General features: G+C 41.2%; 2 protein-coding genes across 11 annotated transcripts in view; one reads left to right on the forward strand and one right to left on the reverse strand.

Moving 5' to 3' along the window:
• On the reverse strand, nucleotides 1-3,398 carry NDUFB9 (NADH:ubiquinone oxidoreductase subunit B9). The gene is made up of 4 exons (XM_054190635.1): nucleotides 3,261-3,398; nucleotides 2,687-2,879; nucleotides 625-738; nucleotides 1-247 (listed from the first exon to the last, which is right to left on the reverse strand). The coding sequence occupies exons 1-4, from the start codon at nucleotides 3,344-3,346 to the stop codon at nucleotides 116-118; spliced, it is 525 nt and encodes a 174-aa protein (XP_054046610.1). The 5' UTR covers nucleotides 3,347-3,398; the 3' UTR covers nucleotides 1-115.
• Nucleotides 3,394-18,787, forward strand: part of TATDN1 (TatD DNase domain containing 1) — a 24,117-nt gene continuing 8,723 nt past the window's right edge. Inside the window, exons 1-12 of one of the 10 annotated variants that reach the window (XM_054190629.1) lie at nucleotides 3,934-4,254; nucleotides 4,637-4,702; nucleotides 4,782-4,916; nucleotides 5,323-5,372; nucleotides 8,836-8,899; nucleotides 10,155-10,298; nucleotides 10,393-10,435; nucleotides 14,722-14,807; nucleotides 14,931-14,971; nucleotides 16,354-16,430; nucleotides 17,083-17,153; nucleotides 18,015-18,141. In XM_054190629.1, the coding sequence (XP_054046604.1) occupies nucleotides 10,157-10,298; nucleotides 10,393-10,435; nucleotides 14,722-14,807; nucleotides 14,931-14,971; nucleotides 16,354-16,430; nucleotides 17,083-17,153; nucleotides 18,015-18,141 (587 nt within the window). In that variant the 5' untranslated portion in view covers nucleotides 3,934-4,254; nucleotides 4,637-4,702; nucleotides 4,782-4,916; ... (1 more) ...; nucleotides 8,836-8,899; nucleotides 10,155-10,156. Of the gene's footprint in view, nucleotides 3,471-3,526; nucleotides 3,903-3,928; nucleotides 4,255-4,636; nucleotides 4,703-4,781; nucleotides 4,917-5,322; nucleotides 5,373-8,835; nucleotides 8,900-10,154; nucleotides 10,299-10,392; nucleotides 10,436-14,721; nucleotides 14,808-14,930; nucleotides 14,972-16,353; nucleotides 16,431-17,082; nucleotides 17,154-18,014; nucleotides 18,142-18,787 lie in introns of those variants that run through there. The other 9 variants (XM_054190628.1, XM_054190632.1, XM_054190627.1 and 6 more) reach the window with 9 other exon arrangements.

The following is an 18,787-nucleotide window of genomic DNA, read 5'->3' on the forward strand; positions in this document are numbered from 1 at the left end:
TTCTCTTTTACTTTATTTGGCTTTATTTTATATTACTTAGAGTAGCATGCGGTCATTGACATGTCTACTGCCTACAGATGATGGACCGCTTCAATTCTCTCATGAAATAATGCCTTTACATGGGAATTTCACGAGGTCTTGTGACATACTGCCACCACAGTGGTGGCAGATGCCCTTCCTTACGAGCTGGAGGCAAAGCTTCAGTTCTTGGACCATCAGCTGGAGTTTCTTCTTCTAACTGCTTCAGCTAGAAGACAAGACATAAAAGTGCTTTAGTACACGTAAGCACATTTCCATCATGTGGTATTCAGGTCATTAATCTCTTCTCAACGCACTTTGGAATTTCCTTTAGTGAAGCTGCTACAACAGCCCTGCACTAACTAACATGGTTGCAGGTTCAGCTTCAACTTCAAATTCCCTTCACAGCCTTTAAGAAGCTGTAACTCTTGAGATCCCCGTGTAGCAATTTTGGGTCAAGTCAGTGTTTCACACTGACAAGAGTTCTAATAAAGCAAAGTCTAAATGAAACCACAGTAGGCGGATATTTTCTGAGAACACATCTAAATGTCACACAAAATACTTGCGTCCTAAAGAGACCTTCCCTTGCATCAAGCAAGCACTGACCTCTTTCTCCCAGCTTTCCCGCTGCAGCTTCTTCCATTGCTCTCGTTTGGCAAAGTAATCAGGATACATCGCCTTCTCAGAAGGATGCCAGAAATCCAAGCACCATTCAGGAATCTGTTAAAAAAAGGTTTCATATATATTTTTTTCACATAGTAAATCGTATATAGTATGCACAAAAGAACTAAATGCAATCACAGAAGCCAGTATTAAAATGGATAAATAAACCAGGAAATAAAGTACTACATAAAAACACCATTTAAGAGCTACCTGACTGTTGTTAGTCTCAAGGCACGATATGGCAGAGGTCAGGATTTTTAATCTTTGTTTCACACATTATCCTAAGTCAGAGGAAGACATCATAGTGACTTGCTTAAAGACAAGTCCCAGGTCATCTCAGTTTACTCTAAAGTTCTCAAAATAATTCCATCTGGTGGAATAAATGGTCTCCTTTCTACCCTTCCTTCTCCCAAAGGCAATAGGTCAGACAGATCCTTTTCTCCAGCTATTAATTAATTTTCCTCTAACAGAGGCAGAACCTTACAGCTCATTTCCACTTGTCTACAACTACAGAAAAACATAGTGGCCTTTAAGAGCTTGATAATGGTCTGACCTCTAAGATGTCCAGTCAAGAAAAAAAGCAGAATTTAAAAATTTGCAGCAGCTTAAAATGTTAACTGAATGTTAACATTTTAACAACAGGAACATAGATTAAAAAAAAACCAACAAAATCCCGCAAAAAACCCAATTCTTAAAAAAAAAGAAAATTTAAAAGTTGTTCCAATATCATCATTCACCCAGTGACATTTACGCTTCCAGTTTCCTGCTGTGATTCTCATCACTGAGTAAACCTTTGACTGAACAGAAATAGCACAGCTGCTGCTAATAATATAAAAAAATCCACATGCACCAAACAACAACTAAAACCATCAAACAGGCTGAGATCTAAAAATTATACTTTGTGGCAGCATCCACAATGGGTAGTCACTGATATTTGACAATCCAAATCCTTGCGACAGCCATTTTGTTAAAGGACAGTTTTAGCATATCGAACAGGGCAAAGAAAAGAGAACAGAAACCAGTTTATGTTTCTATATGAAGACTAATCTTGACCATTTACTGCTCAACTGGCCTTTTTTATGTCCAGGTTATGTGTTACTATTATCTCTATTACTCCTAAGGCCCCTGACCTTGGCATAAGCTTAATTCCTCCTCTGCCCTTTTCACTCATACATTCTCTGATAAATCTACATCAGATTCTTCCTTTCACATGGCTTCTCATATGTAAAGATCTGATCAGATCTAGTCTTGTGTATGTACTTCCTTCAAATTCAGTAGAAAATGGGTGCATGTGCTCTCTAGATTAGTATTTACCCCCAATAATGCATTAGAAGCCAAAGCCAAATAAGCGAAACCCCTGTGTTTTTCTATGAAACCTGTTTCTTTACTCCAGACAGAACAATCTAGAGGGAAAAAAAGCCTCTGCAAGTGCCTTCGATTCCAAGAACACCGCTTCTATTTTTAGGAATACCACCTATCACACAGCGACACAAAAATACATATCTGGCACTACACCATATGAAGGAAAATGGTAATTTGTACCATTACTCAAAATGCTAAAAGAACAATGGGACCGATGGAAGAGGAGTCCCCCAACAGCCAAGCCAACATCTGTCAAGACCAGAGAGAAATGAAGGTTGTGACCAGGTGGCACCACGAAGGGTAGCACAGCTTCCTCCACCTTGTTTGCTCTCACAGCTCAGCTCCAACCTTTTCATTGTGCCTGCCTGACCCACTAGAGAGCAGCTTCCCTTTGGCAAAATAACAGGCGTTTAACCCAGCAAAAAGAAGCTAGCTGTCTTGAGACAGACCAGAAAATTCCATTTTCAAGGATCAGACAAGCACGACAGCTTCTCCTATGGAAGCAGTAGCAATAAACTATTAGAGAGACGATACTGCTGAGTCAATCTGCAGCCCTATGAAAGCCTACTTAAAACACTCACTCTCCATTCGCTGAAAAGAGTACGGTAAGCACAGGGATACACAACTTTACAGGCCACCTTACCTTGTAGCATTCATATCTCTCATAGGAAGTGCCCCCAGGGGAGTCAGGGAAGATGTACGGCTGAGGATGCTGGTTTGCCCAGAACTCCTCCTCGCCTGCCTTCAGTAGCGCTGTAGCTTTCACCATATCCTTCACATCCTTGTTCTTATCAAATCGTTCTCTCAGGAGGCAGGCAAAATAGCGGTACTTGTCTCTACAGAGAGGGGTTAAGCACAGTGATGTACACTGGAGACAAAAAACTAATCACAAGCAAAGCTTGCCAACACCACCAGCCACCCCTATGCAAAGACAGGGTTTGGTCAGGGTCCTCCGAGGAGCTCCTGTTTCCTCGCTGCCCTTTTCTGCGGCGGTGACCCTGGAGGCTTTTTCCTCACGCCTCAGGGAAAGGGAAGAGGGGAAAGCCCCAGTCGAGCCCAAGCGATTCTAAGCGGGGAAAGCTGGAAGAGCACAACAGAACAGAACAGAAAAGAACAGGCCAGGCCCTCCCCCCCCAACTGCGGAGCTGAGAGGCCCCACTGCTAGGAAGAACAGGCCTCTCCCCCCTCCCCAGGCCCCCCCTCCCTCCCCCTCTCACCGGTAGATGCACCAGGACTCCAGGTGCCGCAGGGATTTCTTATAGAGCCGCAGCACCTTCTGCTGGTGCGTCAGGTAGGCCGCCATTTTGGGCTGTCCTCGCCCTCACCTTCGCGCGCGGGGGCTGACGGGAAGGTGGAGGGCGCCGCCGCGCGCAGGCGCCTCGCTCGGGCTCAAGCCGCCGCCGCCATGAGCCGCGCCAAGTTCATCGGTGAGGGGAGAGCGCTGGGGGGGTGGCGGGTCTGTGTCCCCGGCCCGGCCGGTCACCTCCCCCCGGGCCCCTCTCTGCAGCCGCCGCCGCCTGTGCCCGCCGTGAGGGGCCGATGGCGGGGACCGCTCTGGTGACAGGGCCGGCCCCTCATCATCCAGGGCTTGTCACCTTCTGCAGTCCCAGCCCGTGTCTCCGGGGGCGAGGGGCAGGCTGGCTTTCAGCTTACAAGAAGAGTTTGGGGGCGTTTCTGCTGTCGCTGGGGGCTCCACGCAGGGCACCGAGGGGCTGCTGCGCGGCCTCTGGGAGTGATCTCTGGACTTTCTGACAGGCCTTCATCCCCATCCTTTGCATTGGCACCTTAGTCGTGGTTGTTTCTAACCTTGATTTGTATGAAATTGGCTTGGATGGAAATGTTCTTAGGGAATTAGGCAGGTCGGTTGTTTGAATGGATGTTTCTTTTTATGTGTGGCTGAGCAGCCTAAGATTGCCTTGGAAAATGTTGCCTTCCCACTAGCAAGCCCACCTGAAACGTGGGCTCCGGCAGCTGCAGAGGTGGTTGTTCATGAAGCCTGCCTGTCAGCCCTTGACTTGCCAGACTGCGGCTCAGGGAAAGCCTTGGGAGCAAAGAAAAGGAGGATGCGCTGGGCTGGGGCTGCTTTGGTTGGTGACTGCATTGCAGGTTTTCTTGTTCATGGTGCTGGCCAGGCTGGATGGCCGTTGGCAGTAGGAGGGAAAACGGGCACTTTTTATGAGATGGTCTGCTGCTGCTCCCGCCCGTGTAAAGGTTGTACATGAGATGCTGCATTTTTCCTTCCCTGTTACTGCTTGTTGGCAGAAATAAATCTATATTTTCGTGTGAAAATAATAATTAATTGCAATAAACAGTACATGTGTATTAGATTTGGTGATTATGAGGGCGTGTCTTATATGCTCATACAGTAAGTCTGGGGTCGCACAGAGGGCCAAAATTTTACTTTTCTGTCAGTTCCAGTAAGGAGTAAGCTCTCAAGTTATGCAAGTAAACTTATGTTTAAGCTTTGTATGGCCTGTCAATGTGGTAGTCGGGGACTACTAGGATGTGCTTTCCATTGCCATCCCTAGTTGGCTAATGGTCAGAATGAAAAGTAGAGTGGCTATAACATGTAATTTCTGGTTTTTCTTCATAGATATTGGTATTAACCTGACAGATCCTATGTTCAGAGGAGTCTACAGAGGAACACAAAAACATCAAGGTAAATGTTTCCTTGTATCTGCTGAAAGACAGAATCCCTCTTGTTAAAATGGAAGCCTCTTGTCTGAAAGTGAGGTTAGAATTTTTTTTTCTTCCTCAGAAACTGGATGCTTATTATTTACTATGGCTTGAAGAAGAAAGTGTGACAAAATAGATTAGATGTTCTAAGCAAAATATATTCCCTTCTACTGAATTGCTATTAAGTTGTGATACAGGTAACTCTGCTTCTAGAGCAAAATGGACAATTGCTGATGTATTTAGGTTAGGATTGCATGGAAGTAACTGGTCTGAGAATTATGAACAATAAACTGTCAAAGTATTGCATTGCTGAATGGGAGTTACTAATTATAACCAATGCTTTTTTGCTCTCGTGACCTTCAGATATAGATGTAAAGGTAGAGAGTTTACTAAAGTATGTGAAAGACGTTTACTTCTTATATTTAAATTGGATCTTCAGTTACTGCATTTTGTTATTATCTTTTAAAGATTAATCAAGTGTGGTTTAAAGTTTGTTCATGATAGGCATTTTGACCGCATGAAATTGCTTTTTAGTTGAAAGGTAGTTAAATCATACTGTAAAACCTGAAGTTCAATTTATGACATTTTTATGAACTTTCACAGATGACTTTTTGGATGTGGTAGAGAGAGCAGTCAAAGTTGGTGTTAAAAAGGTAATTTCTTCTAATAAAATTTCTTTAATATTTTAAACTGCTTTTTAATACTTTGTTTTTTAATACTCAGTATTAAAACAAAAGTTTCTGGAACTTGCAATGGAAAATGCAGTAACTTTCTTCAATAGCATAAAGCGAAAGTGTTCTGTGCAGAGCATTGTCTCTCATTTGCACAGATCATTAGATGCTGATTATTTAAGTTCAGTGGTATCCCATGTGATACATACGTAGAATTTCTTTTGTGCAGTTTCAACAGAAAGGTGCTCTCCTCTGACCTACTGCAGTCATCTAGTACGTAATTTTCCAAGCTAGTTGTATTATAGGCAGCCACTCCTGTGTTCTTGTATCCCAAGTGACTCACACAGTTGCCGCTACAGATCAAAACTCTAAACTCTTCTGATAGCGATCCTTCAGATATTTTTATATGTAAAGGAAATTGGTAATTGTGGAAGAGCTGTGAGTGCCCATGTATTCTTACAGTTGAGACATGTGAATGTCTGCTACTAAATACTCACTTACGTGTATTAAAACTGCATCATTATGAGCAGGTTTGTAATTCCTAGCTTGAAATCGGTGTTTTCAGCAGTGAAACATGCTCCTTTAGTTATAATATTCTAGCCTGCGTAAATATCTCTCTCTAAACAGAATAAATTGTCAAGACAAAAAATACAAATTAAAATAGAATACAATGCACACTGTCACAAACTGTTCTACTGCACAAAGAAGGCTGGTGGATTAGAAGTAAAGAAATAAACCCTCCTCTATAAGAGGAACAGACGTCTCAGAAGTTTGCTGAAAGGCTCTCATCTGAAATGAGTGGGAAATAAAAAAATAAAAACCTTTAGTGATGGAGAAGTTACCGTACTGCAGCAAATACAGAATCACAGTCACTTTGACTGTGTCTGTATGTGCTGAATAAGTACTATTTAACCGTTATACCACCTCTGAAAGTAAGAGGCAATTTTCCTATTTTATCATCAAAATTAGGTTGGATACATAACTTTTTCAAGATGCACAGTGGATTCAGAAATGGAATTCAGGAGTTCCCTGCCCTTAGCTATGTTTTCAGTCTTGCTACTGGCCTGTACAGTGTCAGAAGTCTATTCCATCCCAGATTGTTTCTACTTGCCTAGAAGCTTAATCTGTTTACTTGAAAATACTTCTATTTTTCCATATAGCTGTTGATTTATGGATTTTTTTTGGTGAAGTTTTGCCCTGTGCTGTATGTATACTGAGCCAATGTCATCTTAACTTATTTTTCTGGTGAAACTGTTGGGATGTGTTTGTCTCTTAATGGAGCATACTGCAGAAATGTCTGACTTGGTGCTGACTGAGTCTGGGATATAGCATGTGTAGGGATAAGAGTTGTCCAAAAGCAGTGTAGTCATGATTTCTTAGAACCGAGGATGCAAGATCCTGCAAGTGGTGTTCAAAGATCACTGTAAGCAACAATTCTGGTGTGATAACCTTTGATCTGTGTCCAGCTCTGGAGCCCTCAGCACAAGAAGGACATGGACCCGTTGGAACGGGTCCAGAGGAGGGCCACGAAGATGATCCAAGGGCTGGAGCACCTCTCCTATGAAGACAGGCTGAGAAAGTTGGGGTTGTTCAGCCTGGAGAAGAGAAGGCTCCGGGGAGACCTTGTAGCAGCCTTCCAGTACCTAAAGGGGGCCTATAAGAAAGCTGGGGAGGGGCTGTTTGCAAGGGCATGTGTCGACAGGACGAGGGGCAGTGGTTTTAAACTAGAGCAGGGCCGGTTTAGATTAGACATGAGGAAGACGTTCTTTCCACTGAGGGTGGTGAGACACTGGCCCAGGTTGCCCAGAGAGGTGGTGGAGGCCCCGTCCCTGGAGACATTCAAGGCCAGGCTTGATGAGGCTCTGGGCAACCTGATCTAGTTGAAGAAGTCATAGAATCGTGGAATCTTCATGGTTGGAAAGGACCTTTGAGATCATCGAGTCCAACCATACACACACTAAAAAACCCCCTACAATCTCTGTCACTAGAGCATGCCCTGAGGTGCCAAATCTAGACGTTTCTTAAATACCTCTAAGGATGGTGACTCAACCACCTCCCTGGGCAGGCTGTTCCAGTGCCTGACCACTCTTTCAGTAAAGTAATTCTTCCTAATATCTAACCTAAACCTCCCCTGCCGCAACTTCAGACCATTTCCTCTGGTCCTGTCATTATTCACCTGGGAGAAGAGGCCAACACCCACCTCTCTACAGCCTCCTTTCAGGGAGTTGTAGAGGGCAATGAGGTCTCCCCTCAGGCTCCTCTTCTCCAAGCTAAACATGCCCAGCTCCCTCAGCGTCTCCTCATATGCCCTGGTCTCCAGACCCCTCACCAGCCTGGTAGCTCTCCTCTGGACCCGCTCCAGCACTTCCATGTCCCTCTTGTACAGAGGGGCCCAGAACTGAACACAGTACTCGAGGTGAGGCCTCACCAGTGCCGAGTACAGAGGCACCATCACTTCCCTGCTCCTGCTGGCCACGCTCTTCCTGATACAAGCCAGAATGCTGTTGGCCTTCTTGGCCACCTGGGCACACTGCTGGCTCATGTTAAGCTGGCCGTCCACCAGCACCCCCAGGTCCTTTTCTGTGGGGCAGCTTTTCAGCCACTCTTCCCCAAGCCTGTAGCGTTGCTTGGGGTTGTTGTGACCGAAATGCAGGACCCGGCACTTGGCCTTATTAAACCTCATACAGTTGGCCTTGGCCCATCGATCCAGCCTGTCCAGGTCCCTCTGTAGAGCCTTCCTACCCTCAAGCAGATCAACACTCCCACCTAGTTTGGTGTCGTCTGCAAACTTACTGAGGGTGCACTCAATCCCCTCATCCAGATCATTGATAAAGATACTGCAGGGGAGTTGGACTAGATGACCTTTAAAGGTCCCTTCCAACCCAACACATTCTATGATTCTATGATCTTAAGGTAAAAATAAAAGATTGGAGCCTGAAATTCTTAAATTTGTAATCCTGACTCTGATACAGATGCCTTTGTTGGTTTATCTACTTATTTACGTCTTGTTTTGGGTATTTGGGAGTTTTTAGTTTCTCCACCTGTAAGCGTGGTTGATAATGTTTCTGAATATAATTTCTTGAATGCAAATAAAGTTTCTTGAGTTGTTGTCTAATGAAGCTGATATTGGTGCAAATAGAAGTATTTTACTCATTTAATGGTTTAAATACTTAGCATAGAAGATACTTGATAAAGAAAAAAATCAGGTTTTGATACCTAGTGTATTTACTCACTCCTGGGGACCATTGAGCTTTGTTACTGATTTATGAAATTTTGTCATATATACATTAGTAATTGTCTTCTGATGTTCTCTGTCTAGATTCACATTAGTAATTGTCTTCTGATGTTCTCTCTAGATTCTTACTTAGATCCAAGTACTTTCTTAAACATTCATTTGATGTTCAAAGAAGAACATACTTGCTGACAGTACTTTTCTTCTTTCAAGTTTTTGATTACAGGTGGGAGTCTGCAAGATAGTAAAGATGCGGTGCAGCTGGCACAGACAAACGGTATTTTCACTTTAAATTTATGTTGTCAGTCAAAAATATAACTTTCTCTGCTCTCAGAATTAAGATTTCAAAAGGACCTGCCCCTCGAGGTGTTTACAGAATCTCAGATTAGAATAAGAAATTATGTTTCAGAATGGGATGAATGCATTGTGTATGTTTCTGTATGTTGCTCTTTAGATCCCTGCATGTTGGAAAGAATAAGTCTTCCCTATAATTTCTATTTCTAGATAAAAATAGAAATTACAGGAAACTTCTGGAGTAAAAATTTTGTTACAATGCGCTCTTCTAGAAATAAGATGGAAAGCTTGTATGGTGTAGAATATTTGCGTTTGGTGGGTTTTTGTTTGTTTTTTACTTATCAATCTATCATGACCAGTTTGAACAAGGGAGGTATCTTTATTTTTTAGCTTTCCCTTACTTTCTGTGAAAAGGCAAATATTATTCCACTAATTACTTAAATATGTATTTGAACTAAAATACATGTTAAATTACTATTTACAAACAGAACTGTAGAATAATTTAGGTTGGAATGAACCTGAGAGGGTAATCTGGCCCAATCCAATCCACCTCCCCACTTCCATCAAAGTAGGACTAGCTTTAATATTAGGTCACGTTGCTCGGGGCCTTATTTAGTCTTTCCCTGCCCCCCATTCTTTTACATTCTCCATAAAGGCACTTAACAGAAATGTTAGTTTTAGCGTTAAGGTAATCTAGATTAGATACTTAGGTAAATCAGGCTAAGTGTTGTGAAGTTCTGTAACAGCTGATGTATAGGCACACAAAGGAAATCACGTGCTGTCTGCAAATTTTACAGCTGAGGATAACCTGATGCATTTTGAATGAGATGCGTTTTGATCTCGAGAGGTCTCTTCCAACCTCTCTCTGGTGGAGAGCCGCTCCACGAGAATAATTCAGCTTTGAATTGCAGTTCTAGAGTATAGTAAGTAATGTGGTGGACTTTGCAGTGTTAGGTTTACCGTTAGAATGAATCATCTTAAAGGTCTTTTCCAACCTAAATGATTCTATGTGTACTCAAAAGAAACACACTCACACGCTGGAGATACCGTCTAACTTTGTTAAAACAGAAGATATCAGTGTAATAAAATCATCACCAAGATAAAGATGTTCAAAGGGAGTTTTCTTTTAAAGTTATGAGCAATAGAAAAAGCCCAGATACAGATACCATCTATACCTTATATAAATTTTCTTCTTTTTTCCTTTTTTCTTAAAATCTTCTAATATTATCTTGCTTTAGACATGTTTTACAGTACAGTTGGCTGTCATCCCACCCGCTGTGGAGAATTTGATCAGAGTAGCCCTGAGCAGTATTTATCTGAATTAAAAAATCTGATTGAAAAAAATAAGACAAAGGTAATAGCAGTTGGAGAATGTGGCTTAGGTAAGTGTTATCTTAGTACATCACTATTTTTTCCTAGACATAGATTAAAAAATCCTGAAACACTAAGTGGGTTTTTTGCTCTTTCTATTTGTAGATTTTGATAGATTAGAATTTTGCCCAAAGGACATCCAACTCAAGTAAGAAACTTTTGATGACTATAAATTGACTTGTAGCAATTTACAGGAGTGTTTTCTGTCTTGTGTTCTACCACATAACACTTTTTCAGCTATAGGCATGCAATTTGCAGGATTGGGTCTAGGGTTTTTTTGGCAGAAATGGGACTTCAAAGAAAGATGCCTGCGTTCAAGTAGTGCTATGTGCTAAATTTTGCTGCCTGCCTGGTGTTGACTTAGCATGTCTTTTTCTGTAAAATTGATCAGAATTTGTGGGTTTCTGGTGTGACAGATGTTCATTCTTGCTAATACTCAAGAACTCTTAGACGCTCATGGGGAGAATAACATAACTGTAATGTGTGAAAGAAGAATGGGGGTTTTGAGTGAAAGGCATGGGGAAGGAAACAACTGTCAAAAAGGGTAAGTCGGAGTGGGGAAAAAAAATGAACTTTTAGTAAGGGAGTTAGCTGGGAGCAGATAATTGAGACTGATGAAAAAGGTAATCCTGGGAGCTGCAGAGGTCTGTGTTTTGAAGTAATATACGCAGCATAGATACTGAATGGAAAGAAGCCAGCACAGCCCCTAAAATCAGCTTGCATTCTTGTAGTGAGAACTTCTGTCTACAGAGGGAACTGACTGAAAGGTGTGATAAATTCAAGTAAGATGAGTGATTGATGAATTGTGCTTGCGTATTACTGTTCTGAGTCAATTAGTCACTGGAGGGCAGCAGTTAGTTGTGTTTTTCTAATTGCCTCATGTTAGCAGTAGGTAGAGTTAATTTCTTCGTAATGCTACAGTCATACAGTAAAATATTTTGCAGAGTGGACAAAACTTTTTCCCCGCTAGAAAACAGGCATAACCTGTTTCTTTTCTGTGTCAAACTAACACACTGGTGGAGTGTCATATTTTAAGATCCTTACTGCCATTATGGTATTGGGAGAAAAAAATATATACGATTTTCCTTACCTGATGGACTGCAGCTGAAGACCTGTAGTGAAAAACTTCTAATTGGGCGCACTGAAAAACCTCTGTGAGGAGAGAGGTAACAGGGTGGAACAGAAATTGCTTTAAAAGTGATAGGTGAGTCCTTCCTAATTAAGGTTGATAATGACAGAAAGTCTTTTCTGAAGTGTTTCAGTAAATCATAAGAAATACATAAATCTAGTTTCTAAGAGATCTATTGAGAGCCCTTGCTGGAAATTACAGTTGGAAAGAGATGATTGATGAAAAAAAGCAGAAACCAAGAACTATTAGGGAGTAAAGAAATATCGAAAGTCTCAAGGACAGATGCCTGCAAACACTGTGTTTGTAAATTCTATATTTTCTTTCCCTGCTCTTCATCCTCTACATGTTTAGGAGACATGGTCAACGTTTGGGGTTGTTTTTATTTCTGGTAATTGAATGCTATGGAGTTGGAGACAGTCTGGCTTTTGTAACCTTCAGCAGGCTGGATGGCGAGTTCTTCAAATTAATATTCAGTGTATGCTTGATAAATGAACTAAATAAAGGAAGGCAAAGTATGAAATGCATGGAGGCAGTTCACCATTTTTCAGCTGATCTGTAGTTCGGGTGTTGTAGCAGTTACTAGAAGAGCTTGCAAGCAGCTGCAGAGTTACTACATAGAAGAGTAGTATGGCAGTTTCCCAGTGGGTAGTATCTGAGCATGTCCTCCGTTTTGTTTAATGTTTAATCATTATTTTCTAGTTAGTTATACTGTATTTTCTTCTGAATAATTTTCACCTGTAAAAAATTAACAATATTTTTATCCTGTTTCTTGAATTGAAAAATCTAATAAAGATGAAATTCCTTTGTTGAAGCAGACCTAAGAACTTTTTTTGTCAGAATTTTTCTCCATTCTCATAACTTTTCCAACAGAAAATGGTGATTCAAATAGTAGTTTCATGATGGTACTGCCTTCATACTGAGGTGAAGGTCACTTTATAAATGGATGGATAAGTATGTAGAAGTTTTGCTTCTGCTGTACTACTGGGAGGGTCTCGGGAGGCTCAGCAACACAGGAAACAGGAGTTTTCTTAACCAAATTGGAGGGGGTGAACAAAATCACATGCTCTGTTATTCATACATGAATCCAGAATTGTTTGTCTGGAGACATTCTACCTCAGCAAGGCCGGTTTGCTTCCGCTCCTTTAGTGCCTTGATCCCAAAGCTGAAAATGCCACTGCATTTGAACTTTATGGTCAAAACTAAACCGTGGTAAACAACCATGCAGAAATACTTTAAAACTTCCGTATTGAGAAGCAACATAGAAACAGCATATACTGAATGGGTCTGTTCACCCAAAAGAAAAAGGTCGTTCCTTAAGCCCTGGAACTAGTAAGGTTTGGTTTCCTACTGGCTTTTTGTTACCATTCTGATGATCACCGTATGCCTGGGGTCTTCACGGTTTTCTGGGGTTTCTTTTTCCTCTTTTTTTTTTTTCTCCAATGAATTCCCTATCCACCTCCCCTTTCTCTTTGACAGGGCAAGTAGCAGCATGTGTTGGGCTTCACTGTTGCTGGGAATACAAGAAGCTTGAGTAGTTGCCTTTCCATTTGTAGGGGCACTAAACTTTGTACTTTCGAGACCACTTCTCAAAATTAGATTGAAATTGGCCAGAGGTTACTTAGGGATCTTATTTGCAGCTCAGTCTCTAAAATCTTCTTCCCATGTGAAACAAGTCTTCTGTTGAAAAAGGAAAAAAAAAAACCAAAACCAAAACACCAGTAATCAAGCAATTGCAAGACCTTGCATGAGTTGCAATTAAATTTATATTTAGTCAAACAAGCTAAACTAAGCGCAGTATCTAGAGTGAAAAGAAGATTCAAAGTAGGTCTAATTCATTCTCCTGAATTTTCATGTCAGTTTTTAATGTTACAGCTGATTTCTGTTCCACCTGTTTTATCTCAAAGATCTGCACTGATAAACACGGATGGTAACCTCTATCAGAGAAATATCAACCTGTAATATACAGAAAACAGTGAAAACTGCACAAAACAAAATGACTAGTTGCATTGTCTTTTTTTTTTTTAAAGAAAATGTGAATCAAACTAATGGTTTGCTGCCACTTTCTCCTGATTGATATGTGGATCATATACAGCAGCATGTGGACGCTTGAGTTTGCCTTTGAAATATTTCTAATATTTGATGATGGGAATGCCCCGGTGCCCTGAACTGCTTTTAATAGCAACACCTGTTGAAATCCAGTAGATGCATACAGTCCCAGCCTGTTGGGACAGGCAGTGGTGTTCTCCTGCCTTGCCCAAATAATGTCATCTTTCAAATTATGTATGGATGCTATGCACTGTTGGCCTTCTGCCATGCCTAAGTTCCTCTCTCATGTTTCCTGAGCATTGTTAATTTGCATGCCTGGGTGCAGCGTGGCAGACAGTAGTGGTAAATAATAATGCTCTGGGATCAGACTATCTGCAAATGACAAGTGACGGGTTAGTTCAGTGCTAATTAGTTTCCTTTGGAAACTGCACTGGGGAAACTGGCTACCTGGTTACCTTCCCTCTGCCCGCATTTTTATGTCTCTTCATAGGATGGCTGCCTCGCTGTTACCGCTCCCTCAAAGGGAATACTAGGAGTAGAAGGTAGGAGAGGGATAAAAATGAGCGCAAAGGAAAGGATGCAGGCACACAAAGGAGAGGAGAGAAAACAGTGGAAGACTTTGAAAGAGTGAAGACAATAGGCAGAGTGGGACAGAAGTAAAATGCTTAATATTGGTACTTGTTCCACCCCAAGAGAGGAAAGACTGACCTTCATGGAAGAGCAAACAAAAAGTCTGGATTGTTACTTTACAGGCCAGGCAGCTCTGATGCTGGCCAGGTTTGGGCGTTTGAGGCTATAGAAGTCTGCATAGCGCTCCCTCACTTGCCCTCACCGCATTTACAAGTGCTTCTTGAAATAGTGGTCTCTGTGTGGTCCACACTCTCCCTTCCTGACGTCTCAAAACTTTGTGGAGGGAACAGTTGGTTCCTCTTTCACTAAAAATAAAGAAATAAAACCGAACTTCAAAACCTGCACTACACAAGAGTCCATGTTTAGCATATGTATGCATGCCTTTTCCAGTGTTGATGCTCTTGGCCACTTCTTATCTTTGTCTAGCACAGGTCACTACTACTATCTTAATATACCATGGAAAAGAGTTCCTTTTAAATCCTTGCACAAATAAGAGTTTTTGCATGGCAAATCCATTAATTCTGGCTTTAGTTCTGGAAAACAAAAACATACAAGTGCTGGAAAAAACTCTTATGTCTTTATTTGCTTTTACACTGAATTTCTGTTTAAAAGTGATTTTTATTTAACAGGTATTTTGAAAAACAATTTGACCTGTCAGAACAGACGCAACTGCCCATGTTTCTCCACTGTAGAAACTCACACGCTGAATTTTTAGGTGGGTTTTGTTTGATTATTTCATATTCTGAGCAAATTCTGAATATGAAAAATCTGGAAACCTGATCTTTCACCTTTGTCTGTTATAAAGCTGTCTTACGTTTTTATTTCTTTCATTTCATAGACATAATGAGAAGAAACCGAGATAGATTTGTTGGAGGGGTGGTAAGTATGGACTTCAGTGTAGCATTGATTTTTACGTGCATGTGCGTGAATGTTTTTGCTTAATAATGCAACTTGTTTGTCATGGAACCTGGGTAGGCTTCCTGTTACAGGATTTAAGTTGTTATTAATTAGTAAGTGTTTTCCAGTCTCTTCTGGTGTTTTTATTTTAGTTGCTTATTCAACAGATTTTTTTGCAAGGTAAGAGGATAGGCTGAGAAAAAGCTCTGCAGCTGACATGAACAGATTTTCTTGGCCTGTCAGAAGGACAGTTTAAGCACCTTATAATTGACGTTGGCCTTTTCCCAGTTCTGCAGTGTGTGTAACTGCAGTCCATTCAGACCACAGATAATTTAGATGCATGTTCCCAGTGGAAGCCGTAACCTCAAACATTTACTTCTGACGTTAGACATCGTTTTCAAATTAGATCCAGATGTGACTTTTGATGCTTTATGTCTTTAGATATTGAGATCGTGCATTTTAATTCAAAAGGAAAAACTGTGGATGAAATGATTAAGAAAGTCCAGCAATACTCTTTCAGGTTTCCATTATGGCAGGACTTTGCGGAAGTGGTAAATGCTTGGATTATTCTATTCTACTAACATCAGACCACACCTCTGACAACAGTATCTCATGCCCCATGTTTCCCCTTCGTTACTGCAAAACCCTTCCCCTAGCTCAGTGCTTTGCCTTTGTGCTCTTAGGTAGTTCCGTGCGGTCTCTCCTTCCTTTCTCTTTTCTGCAAAACCTGTAACTAGCAGAGAAGTGACGAGCAGGCACCCTCTGCAGCTGGCTGTCCCCCTCCCAGCATGGGGAAGCAGCCGTGTTTGCTCCACGCAGGCTGAGACGCTGTGGTTCCCAGATACGTAACACTGTTCGTACCTTGTGACCTGCCGCTTCCCTCTTTAATCCCTGGGATGAGCACATAGACTGTCTCTCTAGCTCCCGTGGATTAAAATCTATGGAGAACATAACACTGCTCTTGCTCTGTCCATGACAGTGCCCCGTAGGGAATACCGAGGAAAGAATGTCAAAATTCAGCATGCGGAGGATTAGTTCCTGCATATGGTCTCCCAGCTGTCAGCTACAGGAAGTTCTGGGCCAAAAGCAGTGTCACTGGATAGGCCTTTTCTGCACATATTTATCACTAATAAAACGTGGTAACCACTTCTATCACAGTATTCAAGTGAATTCAGCCTGAATTTTGCCCAAATTCAGAATCAGCTGAGCCATGTCTCATCTTTATATCTGTATTGACGTGTAATGCATACTATCAAAGGTTATTTATGACACAAATAAAAACTAATATGTACTTTTAAATGATTGGAGTTTTAAATGAAGTGTATATTTGTATATATGTATGCATCTGTACTTACATGTTCTAGGTACATTCATTTGATGGCACAAAGGAAGAAGCAGCAGCCATAATAGATTTGGATCTTTATATTGGAATAAATGGCTGGTAAGTTCTTTACAAGAAATACAACTATTTTTAAATGTCAGCTGTAGTGAACTCATTGCTTTCTTTTAAACAATGAGGTCAAGTTTTCAAAGCTCACTAGACTCTTAATCATCTGACAGATTTAGAATTGCACTCATTAGTCTGTTAGCCATAAAAAGTTCTTAACTCACAGCTCAGCGAGTTAATCTAGTCTTAGATCCACTCTGCTACCCTCAGGTCAATCCTTGTTTGTAAATAAAGAAGGTTGTTGAACACAGATGCAGTCCTTTGGAGAAGTGTTTAAAAAATAGCGTAATTTTAAGCTGCCATGTAATGCAAATGGAACCTGAGCAGCCTCCTCTACTGGTTACGCAGTCTGAATCCTCAGCCGTCACCTGGCCAAAAGCCAGCCAGCACCCCTTGGTAAGTGGCATGGGTTGCCGAGGCCAGGCAAGCGCGGGCAGGGCTGAGGCTGCTTCGCTGGGTAACTCTCTACATTTGCCCTTTTCTGCAGAGTTTGAATTTACAGGCAGCACTTTTAAAAATGAAGCAGATTTTATTTGCTAACAAAATTATTTAGGAAGCCGCCTTTGCTGCAAAACATTTCAATCGGTAAAGTAATTACTTTTATACACTTTTTTTTTTTTTTTTTAACCAAACTCTGGTTTTCTAGCTCACTGAAAACAGAAGCCAACTTGGAAACACTGAAATCAATTCCTAGTGAACGATTAATGATAGAGACTGGTAAGATTTTTATATCTTGGTCAGTTTGTGACTTAAGCACTATTAGGCAAGGAGATACGCTTGTACAGCAATGATAAGGCAGAAGGAGTTCAGAGTAGAAAAAGAACTGGCTGTTTCTCCACTTTGGAAAGCAGTGTACGGGCTCCAGAAATATTCCTTTCCAGCTTTCTGCTGGAAGGAATAAGCTGCCGTGTCAGTTCCTGGCATTGCAGGGGAAGATGAGAAGGACAAATTGACAAGCCCAGGTTTTTAAATGTACCTAGGTACCAGAATCCTGCTCAGATGTCTTTTAAAATCTGGCTTGCTGGAGACGTGCCAGGCACCGGGCAGTGGCTGTGAGCTTGCAACTGGCAGCAGTCACGGCATTTAGATAGAACAGCTCTTGAAATGGAATGAGGTGGAAGAACGTTTGAATTCCCCTCTTGGCCTTACGAGTAGTGATTTCAACTGACTGACTAGGGATGCCTTTTTTTTTTTGGCATGTTCTTTTCAATTATTAGTAACTGGCAGTTATAAATACAGTATTTATTTTAATTTCTGAACCTGAGAAAGGAAAACTACTAACTGCCTGAATCCTTAAATTTATTTGCATATGAAATACAGACCTGGTAAAGTACAGAGGAAATAAGTGTTATGTACTATTATTGCTGATTTTTAAAATGTAAAATCTTGAAGGTAACAGTATAAAAATCCAAAGATTGTGAAGATGTTAAATTGCCCAAATCTCTTAAATTCCATTTTAAATTGGAAGTCACTGCAAGAACTTTTGTCTGTGGAAGCAGTTGACTAAATTATCTCACGCTATTCTCAAATGATTGCATACTCTTAATTCTTTCTCTTTTTTTTTTCAAATGAAACTAGATGCACCTTGGTGTGGAGTGAAAAATACTCATGCTGGATCAAAATACATTAAAACTACATTTCCTACAAAAAAGAAATGGGAAATAGGGCACTGCTTGAAGGACAGAAATGAACCCTGCCATATAATGTAAGTATGCTACTGTAGTAGTATTTTAAATCTTTCAAATCTTACCCGAAAAGAGAAAAAAAAAAAAAAAGTCAGTTCACTAGAAATGTGATATATAATAGTATATAGGGCTTATGGACAGTTAGAAAGTACAGAAACCATTTTCTGCCACCTTTTCACGTGAAAAAAAGAGGTGCGAAAAACAGGGAAATATATCATTGTTTTAATGAAAATGTTTAGTTTAGAGCTGAAGAAAATTTTAAGAGAGAAGACCACTGATCGTGCTGAAAGCATAGCTGAAGCTTACGTGGCGACATCTCCTGGTGTTCAGATACATTTTCTGCAGTTATGTTCATTTGTAATACTCTGATTTTGTTCTAAACGCAAAGTGCACCCATTAGCACAGAAGGCCTCTTCCTAGGGTCAGTCCCTGATTTTGGAGTAGGCGAAGAGAGAAGTGCACACAGCTCTCTGATGACACGTGGAGGACATCTACTGTTGCTGAGTAAGGCTTTTTCAGCAAACCTGCCTGCGTTAACAGCACCTCCCAGGCCTTTGCTGCCTTAGGAGTCGCTTACAGAAGCATTTCAGAAACCCCAGAACTGGAACTGCAGGCAGTCTATCCTACAGCCGTACAAAAACGGCTCTATTTTGGCTCTTGCTTTCT

This window comes from Rissa tridactyla, chromosome 2 (genome assembly GCF_028500815.1).
Source record: "Rissa tridactyla isolate bRisTri1 chromosome 2, bRisTri1.patW.cur.20221130, whole genome shotgun sequence".
In the NCBI taxonomy this organism is placed as follows: domain Eukaryota; kingdom Metazoa; phylum Chordata; class Aves; order Charadriiformes; family Laridae; genus Rissa; species Rissa tridactyla.